This window comes from Coregonus lavaretus (genome assembly GCF_964263955.1).
Source record: "Coregonus lavaretus genome assembly, chromosome: 21".
NCBI classification, from domain to species: Eukaryota; Metazoa; Chordata; class Actinopteri; order Salmoniformes; family Salmonidae; genus Coregonus; species Coregonus lavaretus.
This window is the reverse complement of record NC_140008.1, coordinates 44,923,612-44,944,261: the sequence shown is the minus strand read 5'-3', so window position 1 is coordinate 44,944,261 and position 20,650 is coordinate 44,923,612. Positions and strand designations below refer to the sequence as shown.

At 42.8% G+C, this 20,650-nt stretch overlaps 1 protein-coding gene across 1 annotated transcript in view; it reads right to left on the bottom strand.

Moving 5' to 3' along the window:
- The window catches only part of LOC311149286 (DENN domain-containing protein 1B-like), a 161,105-nt gene that overhangs the window by 14,372 nt on the left and 126,083 nt on the right, over positions 1-20,650 (bottom strand). The window contains exons 15-19 of the mRNA XM_084186414.1: positions 19,884-19,974; positions 19,573-19,613; positions 10,377-10,412; positions 9,875-9,928; positions 9,035-9,121 (exon numbers count right to left, since the gene is read on the bottom strand). Of these exons, the coding sequence (XP_084042540.1) occupies positions 9,035-9,121; positions 9,875-9,928; positions 10,377-10,412; positions 19,573-19,613; positions 19,884-19,974 (309 nt within the window). The remainder of the gene's footprint in view (positions 1-9,034; positions 9,122-9,874; positions 9,929-10,376; positions 10,413-19,572; positions 19,614-19,883; positions 19,975-20,650) is intronic.

Here is a 20,650-nt window from a genome sequence, read left to right as displayed (position 1 = left end):
AAATCTCTTCAACTTATTTCGCAATCTATATGGCACAACTGTACAACTTTTTATGACATGAGACTGGTATACTTTTTTATTTATCACCAATTTGTCTTTAACCAATTTTGGTATTTAATGCAAGGCAGACAGACAATTTCCTAACTTTTTCCCCCTTCCACTTGCTTCTTCCATTTTTGCGTGTCTGCTCTACCCATTCTGGGTAGAGCAGACATTTCCATATATTTTTTTTTAGCTGCATGTGTGACATAACGCCACCAGTCCTATTTATGATATCATTTACAAAGATCATTTACACTTTTATTTTATTTTAATCAAATAATGTTTTTTTTTGGGTTATCAATTAGTATATTTGAGTTTAACCATAATATTTGTTGTATTATTTGTTCTGTCTTTTCTGGTGGATTAAACTGAAATTGAAACCTTTTATGGCTTGTTTTAAAAATATCAATATTTTTTTGATTATTTCATTTTCAAATAACCGAAAGTGAGAGGGAAAAATGCCATTCTTGAACATGGGGTGAGACATTCTTACTAATCTGCTAGAGAACTAGTTTTAAGTATACCTTTTGTATGACTGAAGCCTTTAGTGAGAGCTTTAATATTTAATATTTTCTAATGCTTTAATATTAAATACTTTCTGCACTCCATATTCATATTCATTATATAAATAGGCCCGTTTAATTTTGTCTGGCATGCCGTTCCAAATAAAATTGAACATTGTTTGCTCATATTATTTAAAAAACAAGTCGCTAGGTGTAGGCAAGGCCATAAGCAAATAGGTAAACTGGGATATGACTAAAGAGTTAATGAGGGTGGATTTTCCACAAATAGACAGGTATTTTCTTTTCCATGGTAGCAAGATCTTATCTATTTTTGCAAGGTTTCTATTAAAATGTATAGTAGTGAGATCATTTCTTTCTTTCGGGATATGAATACTGAGTATGTCCACTTCACTGTCAGACCATTTTATTGGTAAACTACACGGTAATGTGTCGATGTGCCCTTGAGCAAGGCACTTAACCCTAATTGCTCCTGTAAGTCGCTCTGGATAAGAGCGTCTGCTAAATGACTAAAATGTAAATGTAAATGTAATGTAAAAGTTGTATTTTTTTGTGATCCAATGCGTAATATAGTACACTTATCATAATTTGGTTGTAATCCAGAGAGGTTAGAACAATTATCTAGATACTCTATGAGGCTGTGGAGGGATCCATATTGTGGATTTAAAATAAAACATTAATCATCAGTGTACACCTTTGTTTTTAAGCCCTAGATTTCTAGCCCCTTGATATTATTGTTGGTTCTGATTTTAATAGCTAACATTTCGATGGCCGTAATATATAGATATGCCGATAGTGGACAACCTTGTTTTACTCCTCTTGACAGTTTAATACTTTCTGAGAAGTAGCCATTATTTACTATTTTACACCTAGGGTTACTATACATAACTTTAACCCATTGAATAAGAGATTTTCCAAAATTGAAATATTCCAGGCATTTATATTTAAATTCCAGTCATACTTTATCAAAAGCCTTTTCAAAGTCAACTATGAATACCAGGCCTGGTTTCCCAGATTTTTCATAGTGTTCTACTGTTTCCAGTACTTGTCTTATATTATCTCCAATGTATCGTCCATGTAAAAAACCTGTCTGATTAGGATGAATAATATCTGACAATACCTTTTTAATTCGATGCGCTATGCATTTTGCTAAAAAAATGTAATCACAACACTGAAGTGTAAGGGGCCTCCAATTTTTTCAATGGACTGGACCTTTATATTTACCACTTGGGTCCTGTTTAAGTAATAATGAAATCAGACCTTCTTGTTGAGTATTTGATAATCTACAATTTTTATAAGAGTGGTTCAAACATGCTAATAACGGTCCTCTGAGTACATCAAAAAATGTTTGGTATACCTCAACTGAGCATGTGACATTAACATTAACAGCGCTGCACTGTTAAGAGGTTACTGTGCATTTCACAGTAACTTAATGGAAGTTAGTTGCCTGGAAGTTGCTATGAATTTTGCGTTAACTAATTGTCAAACAGCTGTCAGTAACTTACTGTACAATTCACAGTAACTTAGTAGCCAGTAACTGCTAGTAACTAACTGGCAACTAACTGCTAGTAACTAACTGGCAACCAAATGTCAGTAAGTTATTCTAAAATGCACAGTAACTTACTTGCAACTAGCTGCCAGTAACTCAATGAACTTAAATGAACTTTTCTGATTGCAAGTAAGGTTAGAACATTAGGTGACAACTACTAAGCATTCTTTGTGTTGAGCCTCACGGCCTCAACCTCTTGGTTGACAGCAAACTGACCTTCTTGCCACACCATCAGGTCAGTGAGTGTGACAGAGATCAGATAAGTTACTGTGAATTTTACAATAACTATTTGCAGCAAGCTGACAGTAATTATTGAAAATGAAACATGAACTTCCCAGTGACCTACTGCCATTAAGTTACTGGAAAATGCACAGTAACCTCTTAACAGTTAACTTGGGTCAAACGTTTCGGGTAGCCTTCCACAAGTTTCCCACAATAGGTTGGGTGAATTCTGGCCCATTCCTTCTGACAGAACTGGTGTAACAGAGTCAGGTTTGTAGGCCTCCTTGCTCGCACAGGCTTTTTCAGTTCTGCCCACAAATGTTCTATAGGATTGAGGTCAGGGCTTTGTGATGGCCACTCCAATACCTTGACATTGTTGTCCTTAAGCCATTTTGTCACAACTTTGGAAGTATGCTTGGGGTCATTGTCCATTTGGAAGACCCATTTGCGACCAAGCTTTAACTTCCTGACTGATGTCTTGAGATGTTGCTTCAATATATCCACATAATTTTCCTTCCTCATGATGCCATCTATTTTGTGAAGTGCACCAGTTCCTCTTGCAGCAAAGCACCCCCACAGCATGATGCTGCCACCCCCGTGCTTCACGGTTGGGATGGTGTTCTTCGGCTTGCAAGAAGCCCCCTTTTTCCTCCAAACATAACAATGGTCATTATGGCCAAACAGTTCTATTTTTGTTTCATCAGACCAGAGGACATTTCTCCAAAAAGTACGATCTTTGTCCCCATGTGCAGTTGTAAACCGTAGTCTGGCTTTTTTATGGCGGTTTTGGAGCAGTGGCTTCTTCCTTGCTGAGCGGCCTTTCAGGTTATGTCGATATAGGACTCGTTTTACTGTGGATATAGATACTTTTGTACCCGTTTCCTCCAGCATCTTCACAAGGTCCTTTGCTGTTGTTCTGGGATTGATTTGCACTTTTCGCACAAAAGTACGTTCATCATGTAGGTGTCCTGGACGGCTGGTAGTTTGCCCCCGGTGATGCGTTGGGCAGACCGCACCACCCTCTGGAGAGCCCTGCGGTTGCGGGCGGTGCAGTTGCCGTACCAGGCGGTGATACAGGCCGACAGGATACTCTTAATTGTGCATCTGTAAAAGTTTGTGAGGGTTTTAGGTGCCAAGCCAAATTTCTTCACCCTCCTGACATAGGTATTCCTCTTGTCCAGATGAGATAGGGCAGTGTGCAGTGTGATGGCGATTGCATTGTCGTGGATCTATTGGGGCGGAAAGCAAATTGAAGTGTGTCTAGGGTGGCAGGTAAGGTAGAGGTGATATGATCCTTGACTAGTCTCTCAAAACACTTCATGATGACAGAAGTGAGTGCTATGGGGTGATAGTCATTTAGTTCAGTTACCTTTGCTTTCTTGGGTACAGGGACAATGGTGGCCATCTTGAAGCATGTGGGGACAGCAGACTGGGATAGGGAGAGATTTAATATGTCCGTAAACACACCAGCCAGCTGGTCTGCGCATGCTCTGAGGACGCGGCTAAGGATGCCATCTGGGCCGGCAGCCTTGTGAGGGTTAACACGCTTAAATGTCTTACTCACGTCGGCCACGGAGAAGGAGAGGCCCCAGACCTTGGTAGCAGGCCACATCGGTGGCACTGTATTATCCTCAAAGCGGACGAAGGTGTTTAGCTAGTGAGCATCTCTCCTTTGCCAAGATAATCCATTTACCTGACAGGTGTGGCATATCAAGAAGCTGATTAAACAACATGATCATTACACAGGTGCACCTTGTGCTGGGGACAATAACAAGCCACTAAAATGTGCAGTTTTGTCACACAACACAATGCCACAGATGTCTCAAGTTTTGAGGGAGTGTGCAATTGGCATGCTGACTGCAGGAATGTCCACCAGAGCTGTTGCAAGAGAATGTAATGTTCATTTCTCTATCATAAGCCGCCTCCATCGTTGTTTTAGAGAATTTGGCAGTACATCCAACCGGCCTCACAATCGCAGACCACGTGTATGGCGTCATGTGGGCAAGGGGTTTGCTGATGTCAACGTTGTGAACAGAGTGCCCCATGGTGGCGGTGGGGTTATGCTTTGGGCAGGCATAAGCTATGGACAACGAACACAATTGCATTTTATCGATGGCAATTTGAATGAACAAAGCTACCGTGGCGAGATCCTGAGGCCCATTGTCTTGCCATTCATCCGCCGCCATCACCTCATGTTTCAGCATGATAATGCACTGCCCCATGTCACAAGGATCTGTACACAATTCCTGGAAGCTGAAAATGTCCCCGTTCTTCCACGGCCTGCATACTCACCACAAATGTCACCCAATGTGCTCTGGATCGACGTGTACGACTGTGTTTTCCAGTTCTCGCCAATATCCAGCAACTTTGCAGTCATTGAAGAGGACTGGGACAACATTCCACTGGCCAACATCAACAGCCTGATCAACTCTATGCGAAGGAGATGTGTCGCGCTGCATGAGGCAAATGGTGGTCACGCCAGATACTGACTGGTTTTGTGACCCATGCTCCTACCTTTCTTTTAAGGTACAGTATCTGTGACCCACAGTGGGGAGAACAAGTATTTGATACACTGCCGATTTTGCAGGTTTTCCTACTTACAAAGCATGTAGAGGTCTGTAATTTTTATCATAGGTACACTTCAACTGTGAGAGAATCTAAAACAAAAATCCAGAAAATCACATTGTATAATTTTTAAGTAATTCATTTGCATTTTATTGCATGACATACGTATTTGATACATCAGAAAAGCAGAACTTAATATTTGGTGCAGAAACCTTTGTTTGCAATTACAGAGATCATATGTTTCCTGTAGGTCTTGACCAGGTTTGCACACACTGCAGCAGGGATTTTGGCCCACTCCTCCATACAGACCTTCTCCAGATCCTTCAGGTTTCAGGGCTGTCGCTGGGCAATACGGACTTTCAGCTCCCTCCAAAGATTTTCTATTGGGTTCAGGTCTGGAGACTGGCTAGGCCACTCCAGGACCTTGAGATGCTTCTTACGGAGCCACTCCTTAGTTGCTGATCCCTCACCTTCCTCATGATCATTGATGCCCCACGAGGTGAGATCTTGCATGGAGCCCCAGACCGAGGGTGATTGACCGTCATCTTGAACTTCTTCCATTTTCTAATAATTGCGCCAACAGTTGTTGCCTTCTCACCAAGCTCCTTGCCTATTGTCCTGTAGCCCATCCCAGCCTTGTGCAGGTCTACACTTTTATCCCTGATGTCCTTACACAGCTCTCTGGTCTTGGCCATTGTGGAGAGGTTGGAGTCTGTTTGTTTGAGTGTGTGGACAGGTGTCTTTTATACAGGTAACGAGTTCAAACAGGTGCAGTTAATACAGGTAATGAATGGAGAACAGGAGGGCTTCTTAAAGAAAAACTAACAGGTCTGTGAGAGCCGGAATTCTTACTGGTTGGTATGTGATCAAATACTTATGTCATGCAATAAAATGCAAAATAATTACTTAATAATCATACAATGTGATTTTCTGGATTTTTGTTTTAGATTCCGTCTCTCACAGTTGAAGTGTACCTATGATACAAATTACAGACCTCTACATGCTTTGTAAGTAGGAAAACCTGCAAAATCGGCAGTGTATCAAATACTTGTTCTCCCCACTGTATATCTGTATTCCCAGCCATGTGAAATCCATAGATCAGGGCCTAATATTTTATTTCAATTGACTGATTTCCTAATTTGAACTGTAACTCAGTAAAATCTTTTAAATTGTTGCATGTTGCGTTTATATTTTTATTCAGTATATAGAAACACTATTTTTACTGCAACTCAGTAGCTGGTAACTTACTGTCAAATTACAGGTAATTTTTAACAGTGTGTGCCATAAGCACATTTTAAATATTCTATAAGTATAACTGTAGAACCTGTCATTGGTTCTACCTGGAACCATAGGGTTCTTCATCATGAGAAGGCCGTAAATGGAACTCAAAAGGGTTCTCCTGCGGGACAAATCAAAGGGTTCAACATGGCTCCCAAAAGGGTTCCCCCATAGTAAAATATGACAGAACTCTGTAACTAGAGGGTTCTTCATGACAGGGTTCTACGTAGAACCCAAAAGAGTTCCCCTACAGCAGTGTTTCCGAAACTCGGTCCAGGGGACCCCAAGGGGTGCACGTTTCGGCTGTTGCCCTAGCACTACACAGCTGATTCAAAAACCAAAACGTGCACCCCTAGGGGTCCCCAGGACCGAGTTTGGGAAGCGCTGCCCTACAGGGACAAATGACAGAACGTCTATTGGTTCTAATCTTTTAACAATCTTTATCATACCAACAGACCCAGTGGCGTAGCAGGAAATTCAGGTCGCTGGCAACCGTGAGGCGAGTTAAAATCCCAAGTGAGGTTGACTCCCAAGTAATCCGAATTTTGCTGGTCTGCAAAACCACACCCACCATTATCATCCTTCCCAGCATGCTCTATTGCATTTAGATTTTTGGAATTGTTTGTTTCAATATCTGCACAAAGACAAATAACATACATTTTTCTAAACCAATCCAATCTGTTTTGTTCCCGTTACTTAAACGGTTGTTCCAGTTTAAATACACTACATGACCAAAAGTATGTGGACACCTGCTCGTCGAACATCCCATTCCAAAATCATGGGCATTAATATGGAGTTGGTCCCCCCTTTGCTGCTATAACAGCCTCCACTCTTCTAGGATGTTGGAACATTGCTGTGGGGACTTGCTTCCATTCAGCCACAAGAGCATTAGTGAGGTCGGCCCTGATGTTGGCCGATTATGCCTGGATCGCAGTCGGCATTCCAATTCACCCTAAAGGTGTTCGATGGGGTTGAGGTCAGGGCTCTGTGCAGGCCAGTCAAGTTCTTCCACACCGATCTCGACAAACCATTTCTGTATGGACCTCGCTTTGTGCACAGAGGCCTTGTCATGCTGAAACAGGAAAGGGCCTTCCCCAAACTGTAGCCACAAAGTTGGAAGCACAGAATCGTCTAGCGTTAAGATTTCCCTTCACTGGAACTAAGGGGCCTAGCCCGAACCATGAAAAACAGCCCCAGACCATTATTCCTCCTCCACCAAACTTTACAGTTGGCACTATGCATTTGGGCAAGTAGCATTCTTCTGGCATCCCCCAAACCCAGATTTGTCCGTTGGACAGCCAAATGGTGAAGAGTCCAATGGCGACGAGCTTTACACTACTCCAGCCGACGCTTGGCATTGCGCATGGTGATCTTAGGCTTGTGTGCTGCTCCTCTGCCATGGAAACCCATTTCATGAAGCACCCGACGAACAGTTCTTGTACTGATGTTGCTTCAGAGGCAGTTTGGAACTCGGTAGTGAGTGTTGCAACAGAGGACAGGCGATTTTTACACACTTCAGCACTTGGCAGCCCCGTTCTGTGAGCTTGTGTGGCCTACCACTTTGCGGATGAACCGTTGTTGCTCCTAGACATTTCCACTTCACAATAACAGCACTTACAGTTGACGGAGGCAGCTCTAGCAGGGCAGACATTTTACAAACTGACTTGTTGGAACAGTGGCATCCTATGACGGTGCCATGTTGAAAGTCACTGAGCTCTTCAGTAAGGCCATTCTACTGCCAATGTTTGTCTATGGAGATTGCATGGCTGAGTGCTCAATTTTGTATACCTGTCAGCCATGGTTGTGGCTGAAATAGCCAAATCCACTAATTTGAAGGGGTGTCCACATACCTTTGTATATCTAGTGTAGTTTAGGTAGTCTCTTTTATTAATCTGTCTATCCCTGCCAGTCATTCTGAATGCAGATTGTGTGATTCCTCTGGCTGGATTCCAATTGGAATTAAATATCACTTTGCAAGCCAGCATAATGTGACTTGATGTTGGTTTTGCTTTAGCTTATGCTTGTCACCAGTGTCCAAAACACAACGAAGGCTAGTCACCAGTAAAAACACAGTGAAGGCAGTTTACCAGCTAAAACACAACGAAGGCTGGTCTGCCAGCATAACCAGCTAGACCATGCTGATCAGACTAGCTTGACCAGCTAGACCATGCTGGTCTGCCAGCATAACCAGCAAGACCATTCTGGTGGGCCTGCAGAACCAGTTAGACCACGCTGGTCAGACCAGTTAGACCACGCTGGTCAGACCAGTTTGACCACGCTGGTCAGACCAGTTTGACCATGCTGGTTAGACCAGTTTGACCAGCACTCAACCAGCACTGACCAGCTTGAAATGTATGCTGGCCTATGCAGTTTTTTTCAGCAGGGATGTAGGGCACCCGATGTGACATCGAGCCGACGACCTTGCAATCACCATGCAAGCTACATCTCACAGGAGTATTGTTTGTGTGAGTGCGTCGGGGGGGGGGGGGGGGGGGGGGGGGGTTTAATGATGCCACAAGCATCAGAAGAGCTGTGCTGTTGCGTTGACTGTTGCTTTGACTGTCCATACAGAGATACAGAGCAAACTAACAAACGTACATAAACACTGTAGAGTGTACGGTGCATGTTTACTTTTGCTGATGTTACACACTAGAAAATCTGCTTATCATTACTTCTCATCTGGCACATTGACAAACTACTACAAAGTGCTGTAACAAATAGTAGGAAGGATGGAGAGAAGAGACCAAGGGAAGAGGTAGAGGAGTGAGAGAGAAGATGTGGAGATAGATGAGAAGAGAGATGGGAAGAGAGGGATGGGAAAGGACACACAGAGATAGTGTGTGCGTGTGTCACTCACCTGTCTCCTCTTCTGCAGTCTCCGTGGTGACAGACTCTTGGTGCTGGTGGGAGACCCTGAGCAGAATGGCCCATCATCCTCCTCTTCCTGAGAGAGAGCGATAGAGAGGGGGGAGATAGAGAGAGAGAGTCAAAGGGAGACAGAGGGAGAGATAGTGTGAGAAAAAGAGAGGGGGAGAGAGAGAGAGAGAGAGAGAGAGAGAGAAAGAGAGAGGAGTGAGTGTGTCAAGTGAGTGTTCCATAATGTGTGTAAAACATAATAAAACAGTATAATATAATAATAATAATAATAATAATAATAATAATAATAATAATAATAATAATAATAATAAGACAGTTATGCATGTATTTGGAGTGTGGCCGGGTCAAATCAGATTAAATCATTCTGAACTCATGTGTATCCACACATAGCGACGTGTGTGTGTGTGTGTGTGTGTGTGTGTGTGTGTGTGTGTGTGTGTGTGTGTGTGTGTGCCTAGTACAGCCCAGTTAGAGCCAGTTAGTTAGTATCCATGTCCTCAGACTCTCTCTGACGGTGAGTTCAAACTGAAATTGCCTTATCAAAAGAATCAGGCTTATGGAAACATACATCTGGTCGCATTAGCTTTGAAGGAACCATCGGCTCATTTATTAAATATGCAAACAATAAAGGGCTGTAGCTGGTTGACATGACAGGCTATAGCCAGAGAGACACTGGTTAAAAATGTACACTCCTGAACAAAGCACTACACACACGTTTCACAAGTCATTACAACCCTGCTCATCTCTGAGTCACATGCTCCATATAAAACAGAGTGTGTGTGTGTGTGTGTGTGTGAGCCCTGGAGAGGTGTGAATTCACATAGGTCACCCTTTGCTTGAGCCTGCGAATGCCCCTCTTGGCATGACTCTTGGCCTGTATGAGAGAAACACAGGCATTAGAAATAACCACAGGCTCCATTAATATTCTACAGTGGTCTGGTGTAACATCAAGACCTGCTTTGATCCCGCTGGCCAAAAAAAGACAAAGACTAAAGCTGGAAAGGGCATCACACGCATGCATATACATACACAGTCCTAGTAGAACAATGACATTCACCAGCTAACTACAACCTTTTGGATATTCAGAGTGAGAACCTGTATGACTTAATACCCATTTTAAGGTTACGTTTTCAAGTTGTTTACATGTTATGTGTGTCCAATAAGAAAGTTTGCACTTGTGGGACTATTCCACTGGTTCCGAACTAAATCAAGAGCAGCTCTCGTATTTGAACATATTGGACGTATTTGACCCAGGTCTGATTGGGAATATGTTATTGATCCAGACTTGCATATCTGTAGGCCGTTTTCACAGCTGGACTTGCCTTAGTCATTGCAGTGTTGATCAGCGCGCCGCCTCTCTGCAACACACACAAAACTGTCATTTAGCAGCACATACACACAGGCACACGCACACACACAGAGGATTTCCATTGAACACACAACCCAACCAGTGGCGGTCGGTGCCATTTAAGATTAGGGAGGAAGATTTTTATATTTATGAGCATGGCCATATTTCAATTACAGCATATTGGATGAATGTAATTAATGTTCCATTCACCCAGCTCAATGTAAGATTGTTTATGCTACTACATGATACTGAAAATGGCCCTATATCCATCATCAGGTTGCGACAACCTAGCCTATAAAGGAAAGTTTATAACATAGGTGCACAGGTCGAGAGACATATTGGAGTAATCAGACAGTGAGACATTCAATACCACCTTGCACACTCTTGCCTGCATCTAGCTGATCTGGTGTGTAATCATTAGTCCAAACAAGAGTTTCTATTGGACAAATTCAGGTAGGTCCCTCCCAGTTTTTTTCAGTTTGCTTCCGTTTAAGAAATGTTTTGCAACAGAATCGGCGGAATGAATATACCTCTGATCACCTGCACACTCTCCTCCTTTCACCTTTTCCCTTCGCTTATGGACTTCAGTGCACAACACAACAGCTGTCTGTGACCAGGTGAAAAAACCTAAAACCTAACCCTTTATACCATAACTGCTAACCGCTACACAGCCTACTTCATTGTCACCATTTTAAAGTTATAGTCAAGAAACTAGAACTAACGCATTAGTAAACCCATAGCCTCGTCCCGTTTTAGGGAAGCCTGGGGAAGTTCGATGGCAGAAGAGCTAAAGAGTGGTCGGAACCCGGTGTAAATCAGTGACGCCTTGCAACACGTCAAACCAATCAAATGCCTTGCTTGAGTGGAGCTCCAAAAGATGCTCACCAGATTAGTGCCATAGGAACAACGGTACGTGAGGACAAAACATTTCAACAAAACAAGCACTGGCGACAAAACATTTTTGAATGTTTGCAGCACGCTGGTTTTGGCGATGCATGCCATATGATAAGCTGCTAAATGGATTCCCATAGCTGATATACTGAGAGAGTGACAATCAAATAAAATTGATTGGAGCTCTTATAACTAGACAAAAAGGAAATGTTCATTTAAGAATACAACACAGAAACACAGACACATTACAGGCAGAACCCCTTCCCCACTTTATTGCAGGATTGTGATTTCGGTTTAACCAACATTGACACTAGTTCATTTTGAATAATAGTTTAACAATTAAAACAAGGAATCAACTTCAAGGAATCAACACTATCACTTAAACATTTACAAATAAGCTAACTCGTACTGTATGTAAAGATTAGACATCTTAGACTAAACAACAATAGATAATTGCTCCAATTGTAATAGGTTTATACACTGACCGGCCCATTCATGAAAATGGATCGCTAGTACAGACAGTGAGTCATGTGGCCATGGCTTGCTATATAAAGCAGGCAGACAGGCATCCAGTTACTGTTTGACTGAACGTTAGAATGGGCAAAATGAGTGACCTAAGCGACTTTGGATGTGGTATGATCGTCGGTGCCAGCCACGCCGGATCCAGTATTTTAAAAAATGGTCACCCTCCTGGGCTTTTCACGCACGACAGTGTCTACTGAGAATGGTGCGACAAACAAAAAACATCCAGTCAGCAGCAGTCCTGTGGGTGAAAACTGCTCGTTGATGATAGAGGTTGAAGGAGAAGGACAAGAATCGTGCAAGCTAACAGGCGGGCCACAAACTGACAAATAACGGCGCAGTACAACAGTGGTGCGCAGAACGGCATCTCGGAACTCGTTGATCTTTGTCACGGATGGGCTATTGCAGCAGACGACCACACCAGGTTACACTCCTATCAGCTAAAAACAAGAAGAAGCGGCTCCAGCGGGCACGCGATCACCAACACTTGACAATTGAGGAGTGGAAAAACATTGCCTGGAACATGACAGTGAGTTCAGTTTACTTGAGTTGCCTGTGCAGTCCCCAGACCTCAACCCAATAGAGCATATTTGGGATGATATGGAACGGGCTGTTCACAGCATGAATGTACTGCCGTCCAGGCTGTTCTGGAGGCAAAGGGGGTCTGACCCGGTATTAGATGGGTGTACCTAATAAACTGGCCGGTGAGTGTACATTGTTTGTTTAACTGTATCTTTGTATACAACATTTGCTAACATAGGTAGGCCTACACATATAACCCATGCCATATAGAATATACCCTTTCATTCATTGGGATCTCTGTCTTCATTTGCAGACAGGCTTTCAAAGCTTTCCATATCTGAGGACAGAAAACATCACGAAGAAACAGGCTTCATTATACTGAAATTAGACAGCACTGAGTATTATGATGCTATTATCTCTCTGTCCTCAAGGTTTTCCCCTCTAGGGACTGGAGAATATTTTCATAATGTCCTCCCACAAAATGACCTGCCCTATCCACTACACTCTCCCTATACTGATAGCTGGAGCTGCAATTTCACCCTCTTCCATGTCTGTTATCTATAAATGTATTGGGAGACAGTTTTTAATTTACAATGATTACATCAAGATAGCTAGCTAATAGGAAGTTAGCTAGATGATGACATTTAATGCACTTAGCTAAACAGTGTGTGACGTCAGCTAGCTAGCAGCTCAGTTGACTTAGCTTACAAAATGAAATGGCCTACTGTAGCCAGCTAGCTAATAATAAATTGTTTAAATGTTTTTACTTACTTTAATTGGTTCTCCCACTACTTCCGTTTTTTGGGTCCTTACAAAAACAAAATAATGGGCCATCTTCACTATGTGCCAGGATTACAACCTCTCCCTCAACGTGATCAAGACAAAGGAGATGATTGTGGATTACAGGAAAAGGAGGACCGAGCATTCTCATCGACGGGGCTTAAGTGGAGCAGATTGAGAGCTTCAAGTTCCTTGGTGTCCACATCACCAACAAACTATCATGGTCCAAACACACGAAGACAGTCGTGAAGAGGGCACGACAAAGCCTATTCCTCCTCAGGAGACTGAAAAGATTTGGCATGGGTCCTCAGATCCTCAAAACGTTATACTGCTGTACCATCGAGAGCATCCTGACTGGTTGCATCACTGCCTGGTATGGCAACTGCTTGGCCTCCGACCACAAGGTACCACAGAGGGTAGTGCGTACGGCCCAGTACATCACTGGGGCCAAGCTTCCTGCCATCCAGGACCTCTATACCAGGCGGTGTCAGATGAAGGCCCTAAACATTTTCAAAGACTCCAGCCATCCAAGCGGTAACGGAGTGCCAAGTCTAGGTCCAAAAGGCTTCTTAACAGCTTCTACCCCCAAGCCATAAGACTCCTGAACAGCTAATCAAAAGGCTACCCGGACTATTTGCATTGTCCCCCCCACCACTTCTTTGACGCTGCTGCCATTCCATGTCTATTATCTATGCATAGTCACTTTAACTCCACCTACATGTACATATTACTTCAATTACCTCAACTAACCTGTGCCCCCGCACATTGACTCTGTACCGGTTCCGCCTGTATATATACAGTGAGGGAAAAAAGTATTTGATCCCCTGCTGACTTTGTATGTTTGCCCACTGACAAAGAAATGATCAGTCTATCATTTTAATGGTAGGTTTATTTGAACAGTGAGAGACAGAATAACAACAACAAAATCCAGAAAAACGCATATAAAAAATGTTATAAATTGATTTGCATTTTAATGAGGGAAATAAGTATTTGACCCCCTCTCAATCAGAAAGATTTCTGGCTCCCAGGTGTCTTTTATAGAGGTAACGAGCTGAGATTAGGAGCACACTCTTAAAGGGAGTGCTCCTAATCTCAGCTTGTTACCTGTATAAAAGACACCTGTCCACAGAAGCAATCAATCAGATTCCAAACTCTCCACCATGGCCAAGACCAAAGAGCTCTCCAAGGATGTCAGGGACAAGATTGTAGACCTACACAAGACTGGAATGGGCTACAAGACCATCGCCAAGCAGCTTGGTGAGAAGGTGACAACAGTTGGTGCGATTATTCGCAAATGGAAGAAACACAAAATAACTGTCAATCTCCCTCGGCCTGGGGCCCCATGCAAGATCTCACCTCGTGGAGTTGTAATGATCGTGAGAACGGTGAGGAATCAGCCTAGAACTACACGGAAGGATCTTGTCAAAGATCTCAAGGCAGCTGGGACCATAGTCACCAAGAAAACAATTGGTAACACACTACGCCGTGAAGGACTGAACTCCTGCAGCGCCCGCAAGGTCCCCCGGCTCAAGAAAGCACATATACAGGCCCGTCTGAAGTTTGCCAATGAACATCTGAATGATTCAGAGGAGAACTGGGTGAAAGTGTTGTGGTCAGATGAGACCAAAATCGAGCTCTTTGGCATCAACTCAACTCGCCGTGTTTGGAGGAGGAGGAATGCTGCCTATGACCCCAAGAACACCATCCCCACCGTCAAACATGGAGGTGGAAACATTATGCTTTGGGGGTGTTTTTCTGCTAAGGGGACAGGACAATTTCACCGCATCAAAGGGACGATGGACCGTCAAATTTTGGGTGAGAACCTCCTTCCCTCAGCCAGGGCATTGAAAATGGGTCGTGGATGGGTATTCCAGCATGACAATGACCCAAAACACATGGCCAAGGCAACAAAGGAGTGGCTCAAGAAGAAGCACATTAAGTTCCTGGAGTGGCCTAGCCAGTCTCCAGACCTTAATCCCATAGAAAATCTGTGGAGGGAACTGAAGGTTCGAAGTTGCCAAATGTCAGCCTCGAAACCTTAATGACTTGGAGAAGATCTGCAAAGAGGAGTGGGACAAAATCCCTCCTGAGATGTGTGCAAACCTGGTGGCCAACTACAAGAAACATCTGACCTCTGTGATTGCCAACAAGGGTTTTTCCACCATGTTTTGCAGAGGAGTCAAATACTTATTTCCCTCATTAAAATGCAAATCAATTTATAACATTTTTGACATGCGTTTTTCTGGATTTTTGTTGTTGTTATTCTGTCTCTCACTGTTCAAATAAACCTACCATTAAAATTATAGACTGATCATGTATTTGTCAGTGGGCAAACGTATAAAATCAGCAGGGGATCAAATACTTTTTTCCCTCACTGTATAGCCTCGCTACTGATATTTTACTGCTGCTCTTTAATTATTTGTTAATTCTTTAAATTTTAAATGTTTTACTTATCTATTTTTTACTTAACTTATTTTTCTTAAAACTGCATTGTTGGTTAAGGGCTTGTGACAAATACAATAATAATTTGATTTGATACCGTTTTCTTTAAGCAGTCAACATTAGAATGCAGTTTAAACCACCTCCGAGCAAATTTATGTAATGCACTCTAGTGCACCCAAAGTCGTTTTCCAGTGCATTGTCTCCATTATTTCTGTGTATCAGATGTAGCAAATTAATACGTTTTATTGAAAAAGGGTTGGAAATAGGTGTCTCCATAATGACAATCTAAATAGCCTCCTAAAACTGGTAAAAAGTTGTCACAAAGTGCACGCGTGCTGCTCTCTCTCCTCTCGCTCACGTGACTCAGCCAATAACTGTAGTGCTCTCTCATCACACACACACTCCCTCCGGCCCTCCCCACCACTCACTCACTCAGCAGCAGCCAGCCTCACTGCTTGACAGTCAGCAGCAGGTCACAGTGAAATATATATATATATTTCTAGAGAAATGCCATGGCGGCTGCGGTACATCTTAGAAATAGCCCAAAAACCCGCAACCCGCAGCCAATACATTTTCACCCGCGACATCGTTTTCAAAGTAGCCAAATTTGGCGAGAAAATCGCGAACATGGCAACACAGAGCGGTTTAGATTGTGTTGGGACGTTTTACTTTACCAGACTAATCCACTTTCAATTTCAATAAATATAAATCGCAGACTGTCAGCCAAACTTAAAACTAGCATAGGCAACAACTACCCGGTCAGAAAACAGTGACACACATAACACACAGCACCGCTTCTACGGGCGTGTGGGGGGAGGGTTCTTGACATGCAACATCCAATCAAAATCTTGCTGCTGGGAGCCAGCAAACCATTAAAACCATTTTTGGAATGCAATATTCTCCAGATGTGATTTTGGAGGTACGGCAACACAAGACTAGTAAACCCACAATCCAATCCGTGTACAATCATGCTGTACAGTGTACAGCAAGCAGTTTAGAAGTTACACCGGCGGGCCCCGGTGGCAATACATTTATAAAACCGAAAGCTAACTTGACTTAATTGGAAGAGTTGCAGTGTTGGATAGCCTTAGCCAGCCAGCTAACATAAATAGAAATTCCTCTCTGAGTCATGTTGTAGAGTAGGCTAAATTAGCTGCATTAGCTAAATTAGCTGCATTAGCTAAGTAAAACTAAGGTAAACTAAGAAGAAAAAACTTCTAAACTAAATGTAGCTTTCTCTCTCTCTTTCTCTCTGCTGCTTCTCATAAAGTTTTGAAGAAATTAATTTAAAAAAAATGTTCAACTATAGTCTTTCTCTCGCTTTGATTCAACTACTCACCACACTTCATGCACTGCAGTGCTAGCTGTAGTTTATGCTTTCAGTACCAGATTCATTCTCTGATACTTTGATTGGATGGACAACACGTCAGTTCATACTGCAAGAGCTCTGACAGGTTGGAGGACATCCTCCGGAAGTCGTCATAACCAACGTTCCCTCTAATTTCAGGTCTGCTGAGTGCAAAATTGAACATTGTGAAAATTCGGTGCAACTTCCAGCGCACGTTTACTGTGAACACTGAGGCTGTACCCGCTTTAAGTTACAGTTTTAACATTGGCCAAGTAAGCTACTGTGGCTATTTAAAAGTATAATGTAGGCCTACCAGAGTGGCCTACCATCAAAAACAACAGAGAAAATGCATCCCATAACATTTTAACATGGAAATAGCTGTTCTACCATTCAGCCTACAGTAGCAGCCAATGTGGGGGTTCAATGAGACTTGACATTAACCTGTTCATCCACTTGTCCTTCAGACAAGGAGGTGACTGAAAATGTTGTTGTGTTGTTCAATGCAAGAAACCCCTTTACAAAATAAAATGCATTATTATTCCCATACCATTATTACAGAGAATCAGACAAATTATGCTACCCTCTGCCAATTGGCTACTTATTCAAGTCTGTCCCAATAAGCCCAGTACAATAAGACAAAAAAAAGCTCTTACCTGACTGGCTTTTCAAAGATGTCTAGAAATGTACACGTTTAGTGCTCTAGAAGGAAGCAATCACTCCCCTATTGCTGACTACAAATGATCTATAACTGGGCTAATAACTCACTAACTAGAAAAGGATATGAACAAAATGTGCACACATGGCTACATGCAGCTCTTGCTTTGATCGCAAAACAAGTGCATCTTCTCACGACCGCTCATGCTGTAAACACAGTCCAGTTCAAAGTAAATGGCACAGATCCATATATGGCAATGGTCTATTTGCATACAGGCCTACTGCAGCTCTGATTGGTTATGCCACACTGGTCTGGAAGCGTTCTGCCTACAACAAAATCTCTTGCATAGTTCATTTTGTTTCGGTATGTTGCATTGAAAGTGGCTAATATTGCGTTGATTTGATCACAATTACCAGAGTAAAGGGAAACGTTGATAGTATTAACTAATAGGGAAAACTCAAGACAGTTGAGTGAAGTTCAATCTCGTGCTTCTCTCTGTTGGCTGATATTTCTTCTGTGCGCAGCATAGAGGGAACATTGGTCATAACTACTGTGGAAGTCTGTGTAAGGGAGTGAGAACCATGAGCCACCTAGGTTTTGTATTGAAGTCAATGTACCCAGAGGAGGATGGAAGCTAGTGGTCCTCCTGCTACACCATTGTGCTACCCAAGAGGATGCTGTTGAGACTACTGTAGACCTTCATTGCAAAACAGTGCGTTTTAATCAGTTATTTGGTGACATGAATATATTTAGTATAGTCTTATCAAAAAAGTATAACTTTAATGTGTCAATATATATTTTTTAATGAAATTCACTAAGTAGGATGGTCCTACCCTTCATCCTCTGAGGAGCCTCCAATGAAACCAACAGACACCTGGAATTACTATACAAACATAAGCCAATGGACGATGGACGGATAGCGTGTTTTCTGTATGTATCATATCTCTAACACATAAAACACATTGGTGGTCCTCTGTAGCTCAATTGGTAGAGCATGGCGCTTGTAATGCCAGGGTAGTGGGTTCGATCCCCGGGACCACCCATACGTAAAAATGTATGCACACATGACTGTAAGTCGCTTTGGATAAAAGCGTCTGCTAAATGGCATATTATTATTATTATTATTATTATTATTATCTGCAGTTTGCTTTGAGAGATACACACTGAGATAGTGTGATGGTGAATATTTAAACACCACATTAGCAGGCAAGATACAGTAGCTAAATGACTTATTGTATCACATACTGAATTACATCTCTGCTGATGTCAGGATTTTTATCCTCAGCAAATCCTATGTTCTATCTCAGTCTGTCTCTCGCTCTCTCTGTCACCCCCTCTCTCCATTCACCATACTAGTCTAATGCAAAGAGAGCACAAGGCAACAGCGTCAAACTAAACGACTAAACTCTTTAAAATGCCAGCCAGTTTAGAGTTTGGAGCCGACAGAGAAAAGGAGATGAGTGGAGAAGAGTAGAGAGGGGCCGAGGTGAAAGTCTGCTCTTATAGATCCGTGTCAGTCATAAGATGTGAACTTTAACAAGCCTTTGAAAATAACTCTAGAGGACTAATTCAGAGCTGCTGTATGGTTGACGGGGGAGAGAGTGATAGAGAGAGAGAGGTGGGAGAGAGAGGGGGGGGGGGGGGGGGTGATCTCTGTTTGGTAGGTTTGATGGAGGAACACTTGTCTTGTGGTTCCTGAGAGATCAACATGTCAGTCAGGGAGACATCTCGTCAAATCACTACAGACTCTCTCTTTCTTTCCATTTCTCCCTCTCTCACTTTCCCTCTATGTCTCCCTCTTTCTTTCTCCCCGTCGCAATTGTCCTACTGTAAGTATGCACAGATTCACAAGGCCAACCGCACACACATGTACACACACACTTACATTCAGCACGCTCCACTCCAAAGACTACACAAGAACTTACAGAGTCATACATCTGTCAATTACTCTAACATGAGAAGATATAGAATACACTCAATTCATTGTATTTGTATAATATCTTTGCATACCTTGACTGTGTGCACCCACTGTTGATAAGACCTGGAATTACCTGTAAAACAGCAAAGGCACACACAATGAATGACAGAGACGTGAAAGCGACTGATCAGACACAGTGATGACATGAACTCAATGATGACACACATTTTGTGCGACTGTATCAAACGTATAGGACCTGGTCTCTCTTGGGAAAGAGGTTGTCTGACCTCAATCGGACTACTTGGTTAAATAAAAGTTAAATAAGAAATTAAAAAGGCAAAATTATGTTTGAGTAAAATGATTCGTTGTAAGATGAATCTTATAGGATGTTAGTGCCACTCACTTCCACAGAAGCCTCCCTCAGTGATCTCCTCTTCGAACAGGTCAGTGAAGCCTCGGCCTGCGTTCAGCTTGGCCAGCCGGCCGTCAATAAACTGCAACCATAAATTACAACACAGCATTACAGATGGTAGGGAGGGAGGGAGAGTGAGGGGAAAAGGGAGAAAAGGAGGGACAGAGAGGGAGGCCAGACGACAGGGGGAAAAAAAGACACCCAACTGGGCAAGTGTGTTTAACCCTACCTGTTCCAGACGTGTCTCTAGATGAAATGAGTTTAGGGATCGGGTGGGTAATGTGAAGCAGGTTTTGAGGATTAGGGCAGCAGACGGCCATGCTGCCTGGTTAGGGTTAGGCCTGGCTGGGAGACCGCATGGTGAGGCCAGGGATGAATCCCAAACGGCACCCTATTCCCTACATAGTGCTCTACTTTTGACCAGGGCCTGGTCAAAAGTAGTGTACTATGTAGGGAATAGGGTGCCATTTGGAATGCAGAACTGGTGACTGATGCACCAGGAACATTCATTTCCTCCCTTTGTCACATGGAGCTTATAAAACGCTTCCCATAAATATGTTCATTATCAGCCCAGACGTTACATGTCACTCACAGACACATGTAGGCAGACACAGGCATTGGCACAAAGACACAAACAAATGTACGCACACACACACACACACACACACACACACACACACACACACACACACACAAACATATGTACGCGCACACAGGCACACACACACCCCTGAGCTTCAGCTATAAATATTGAGCAA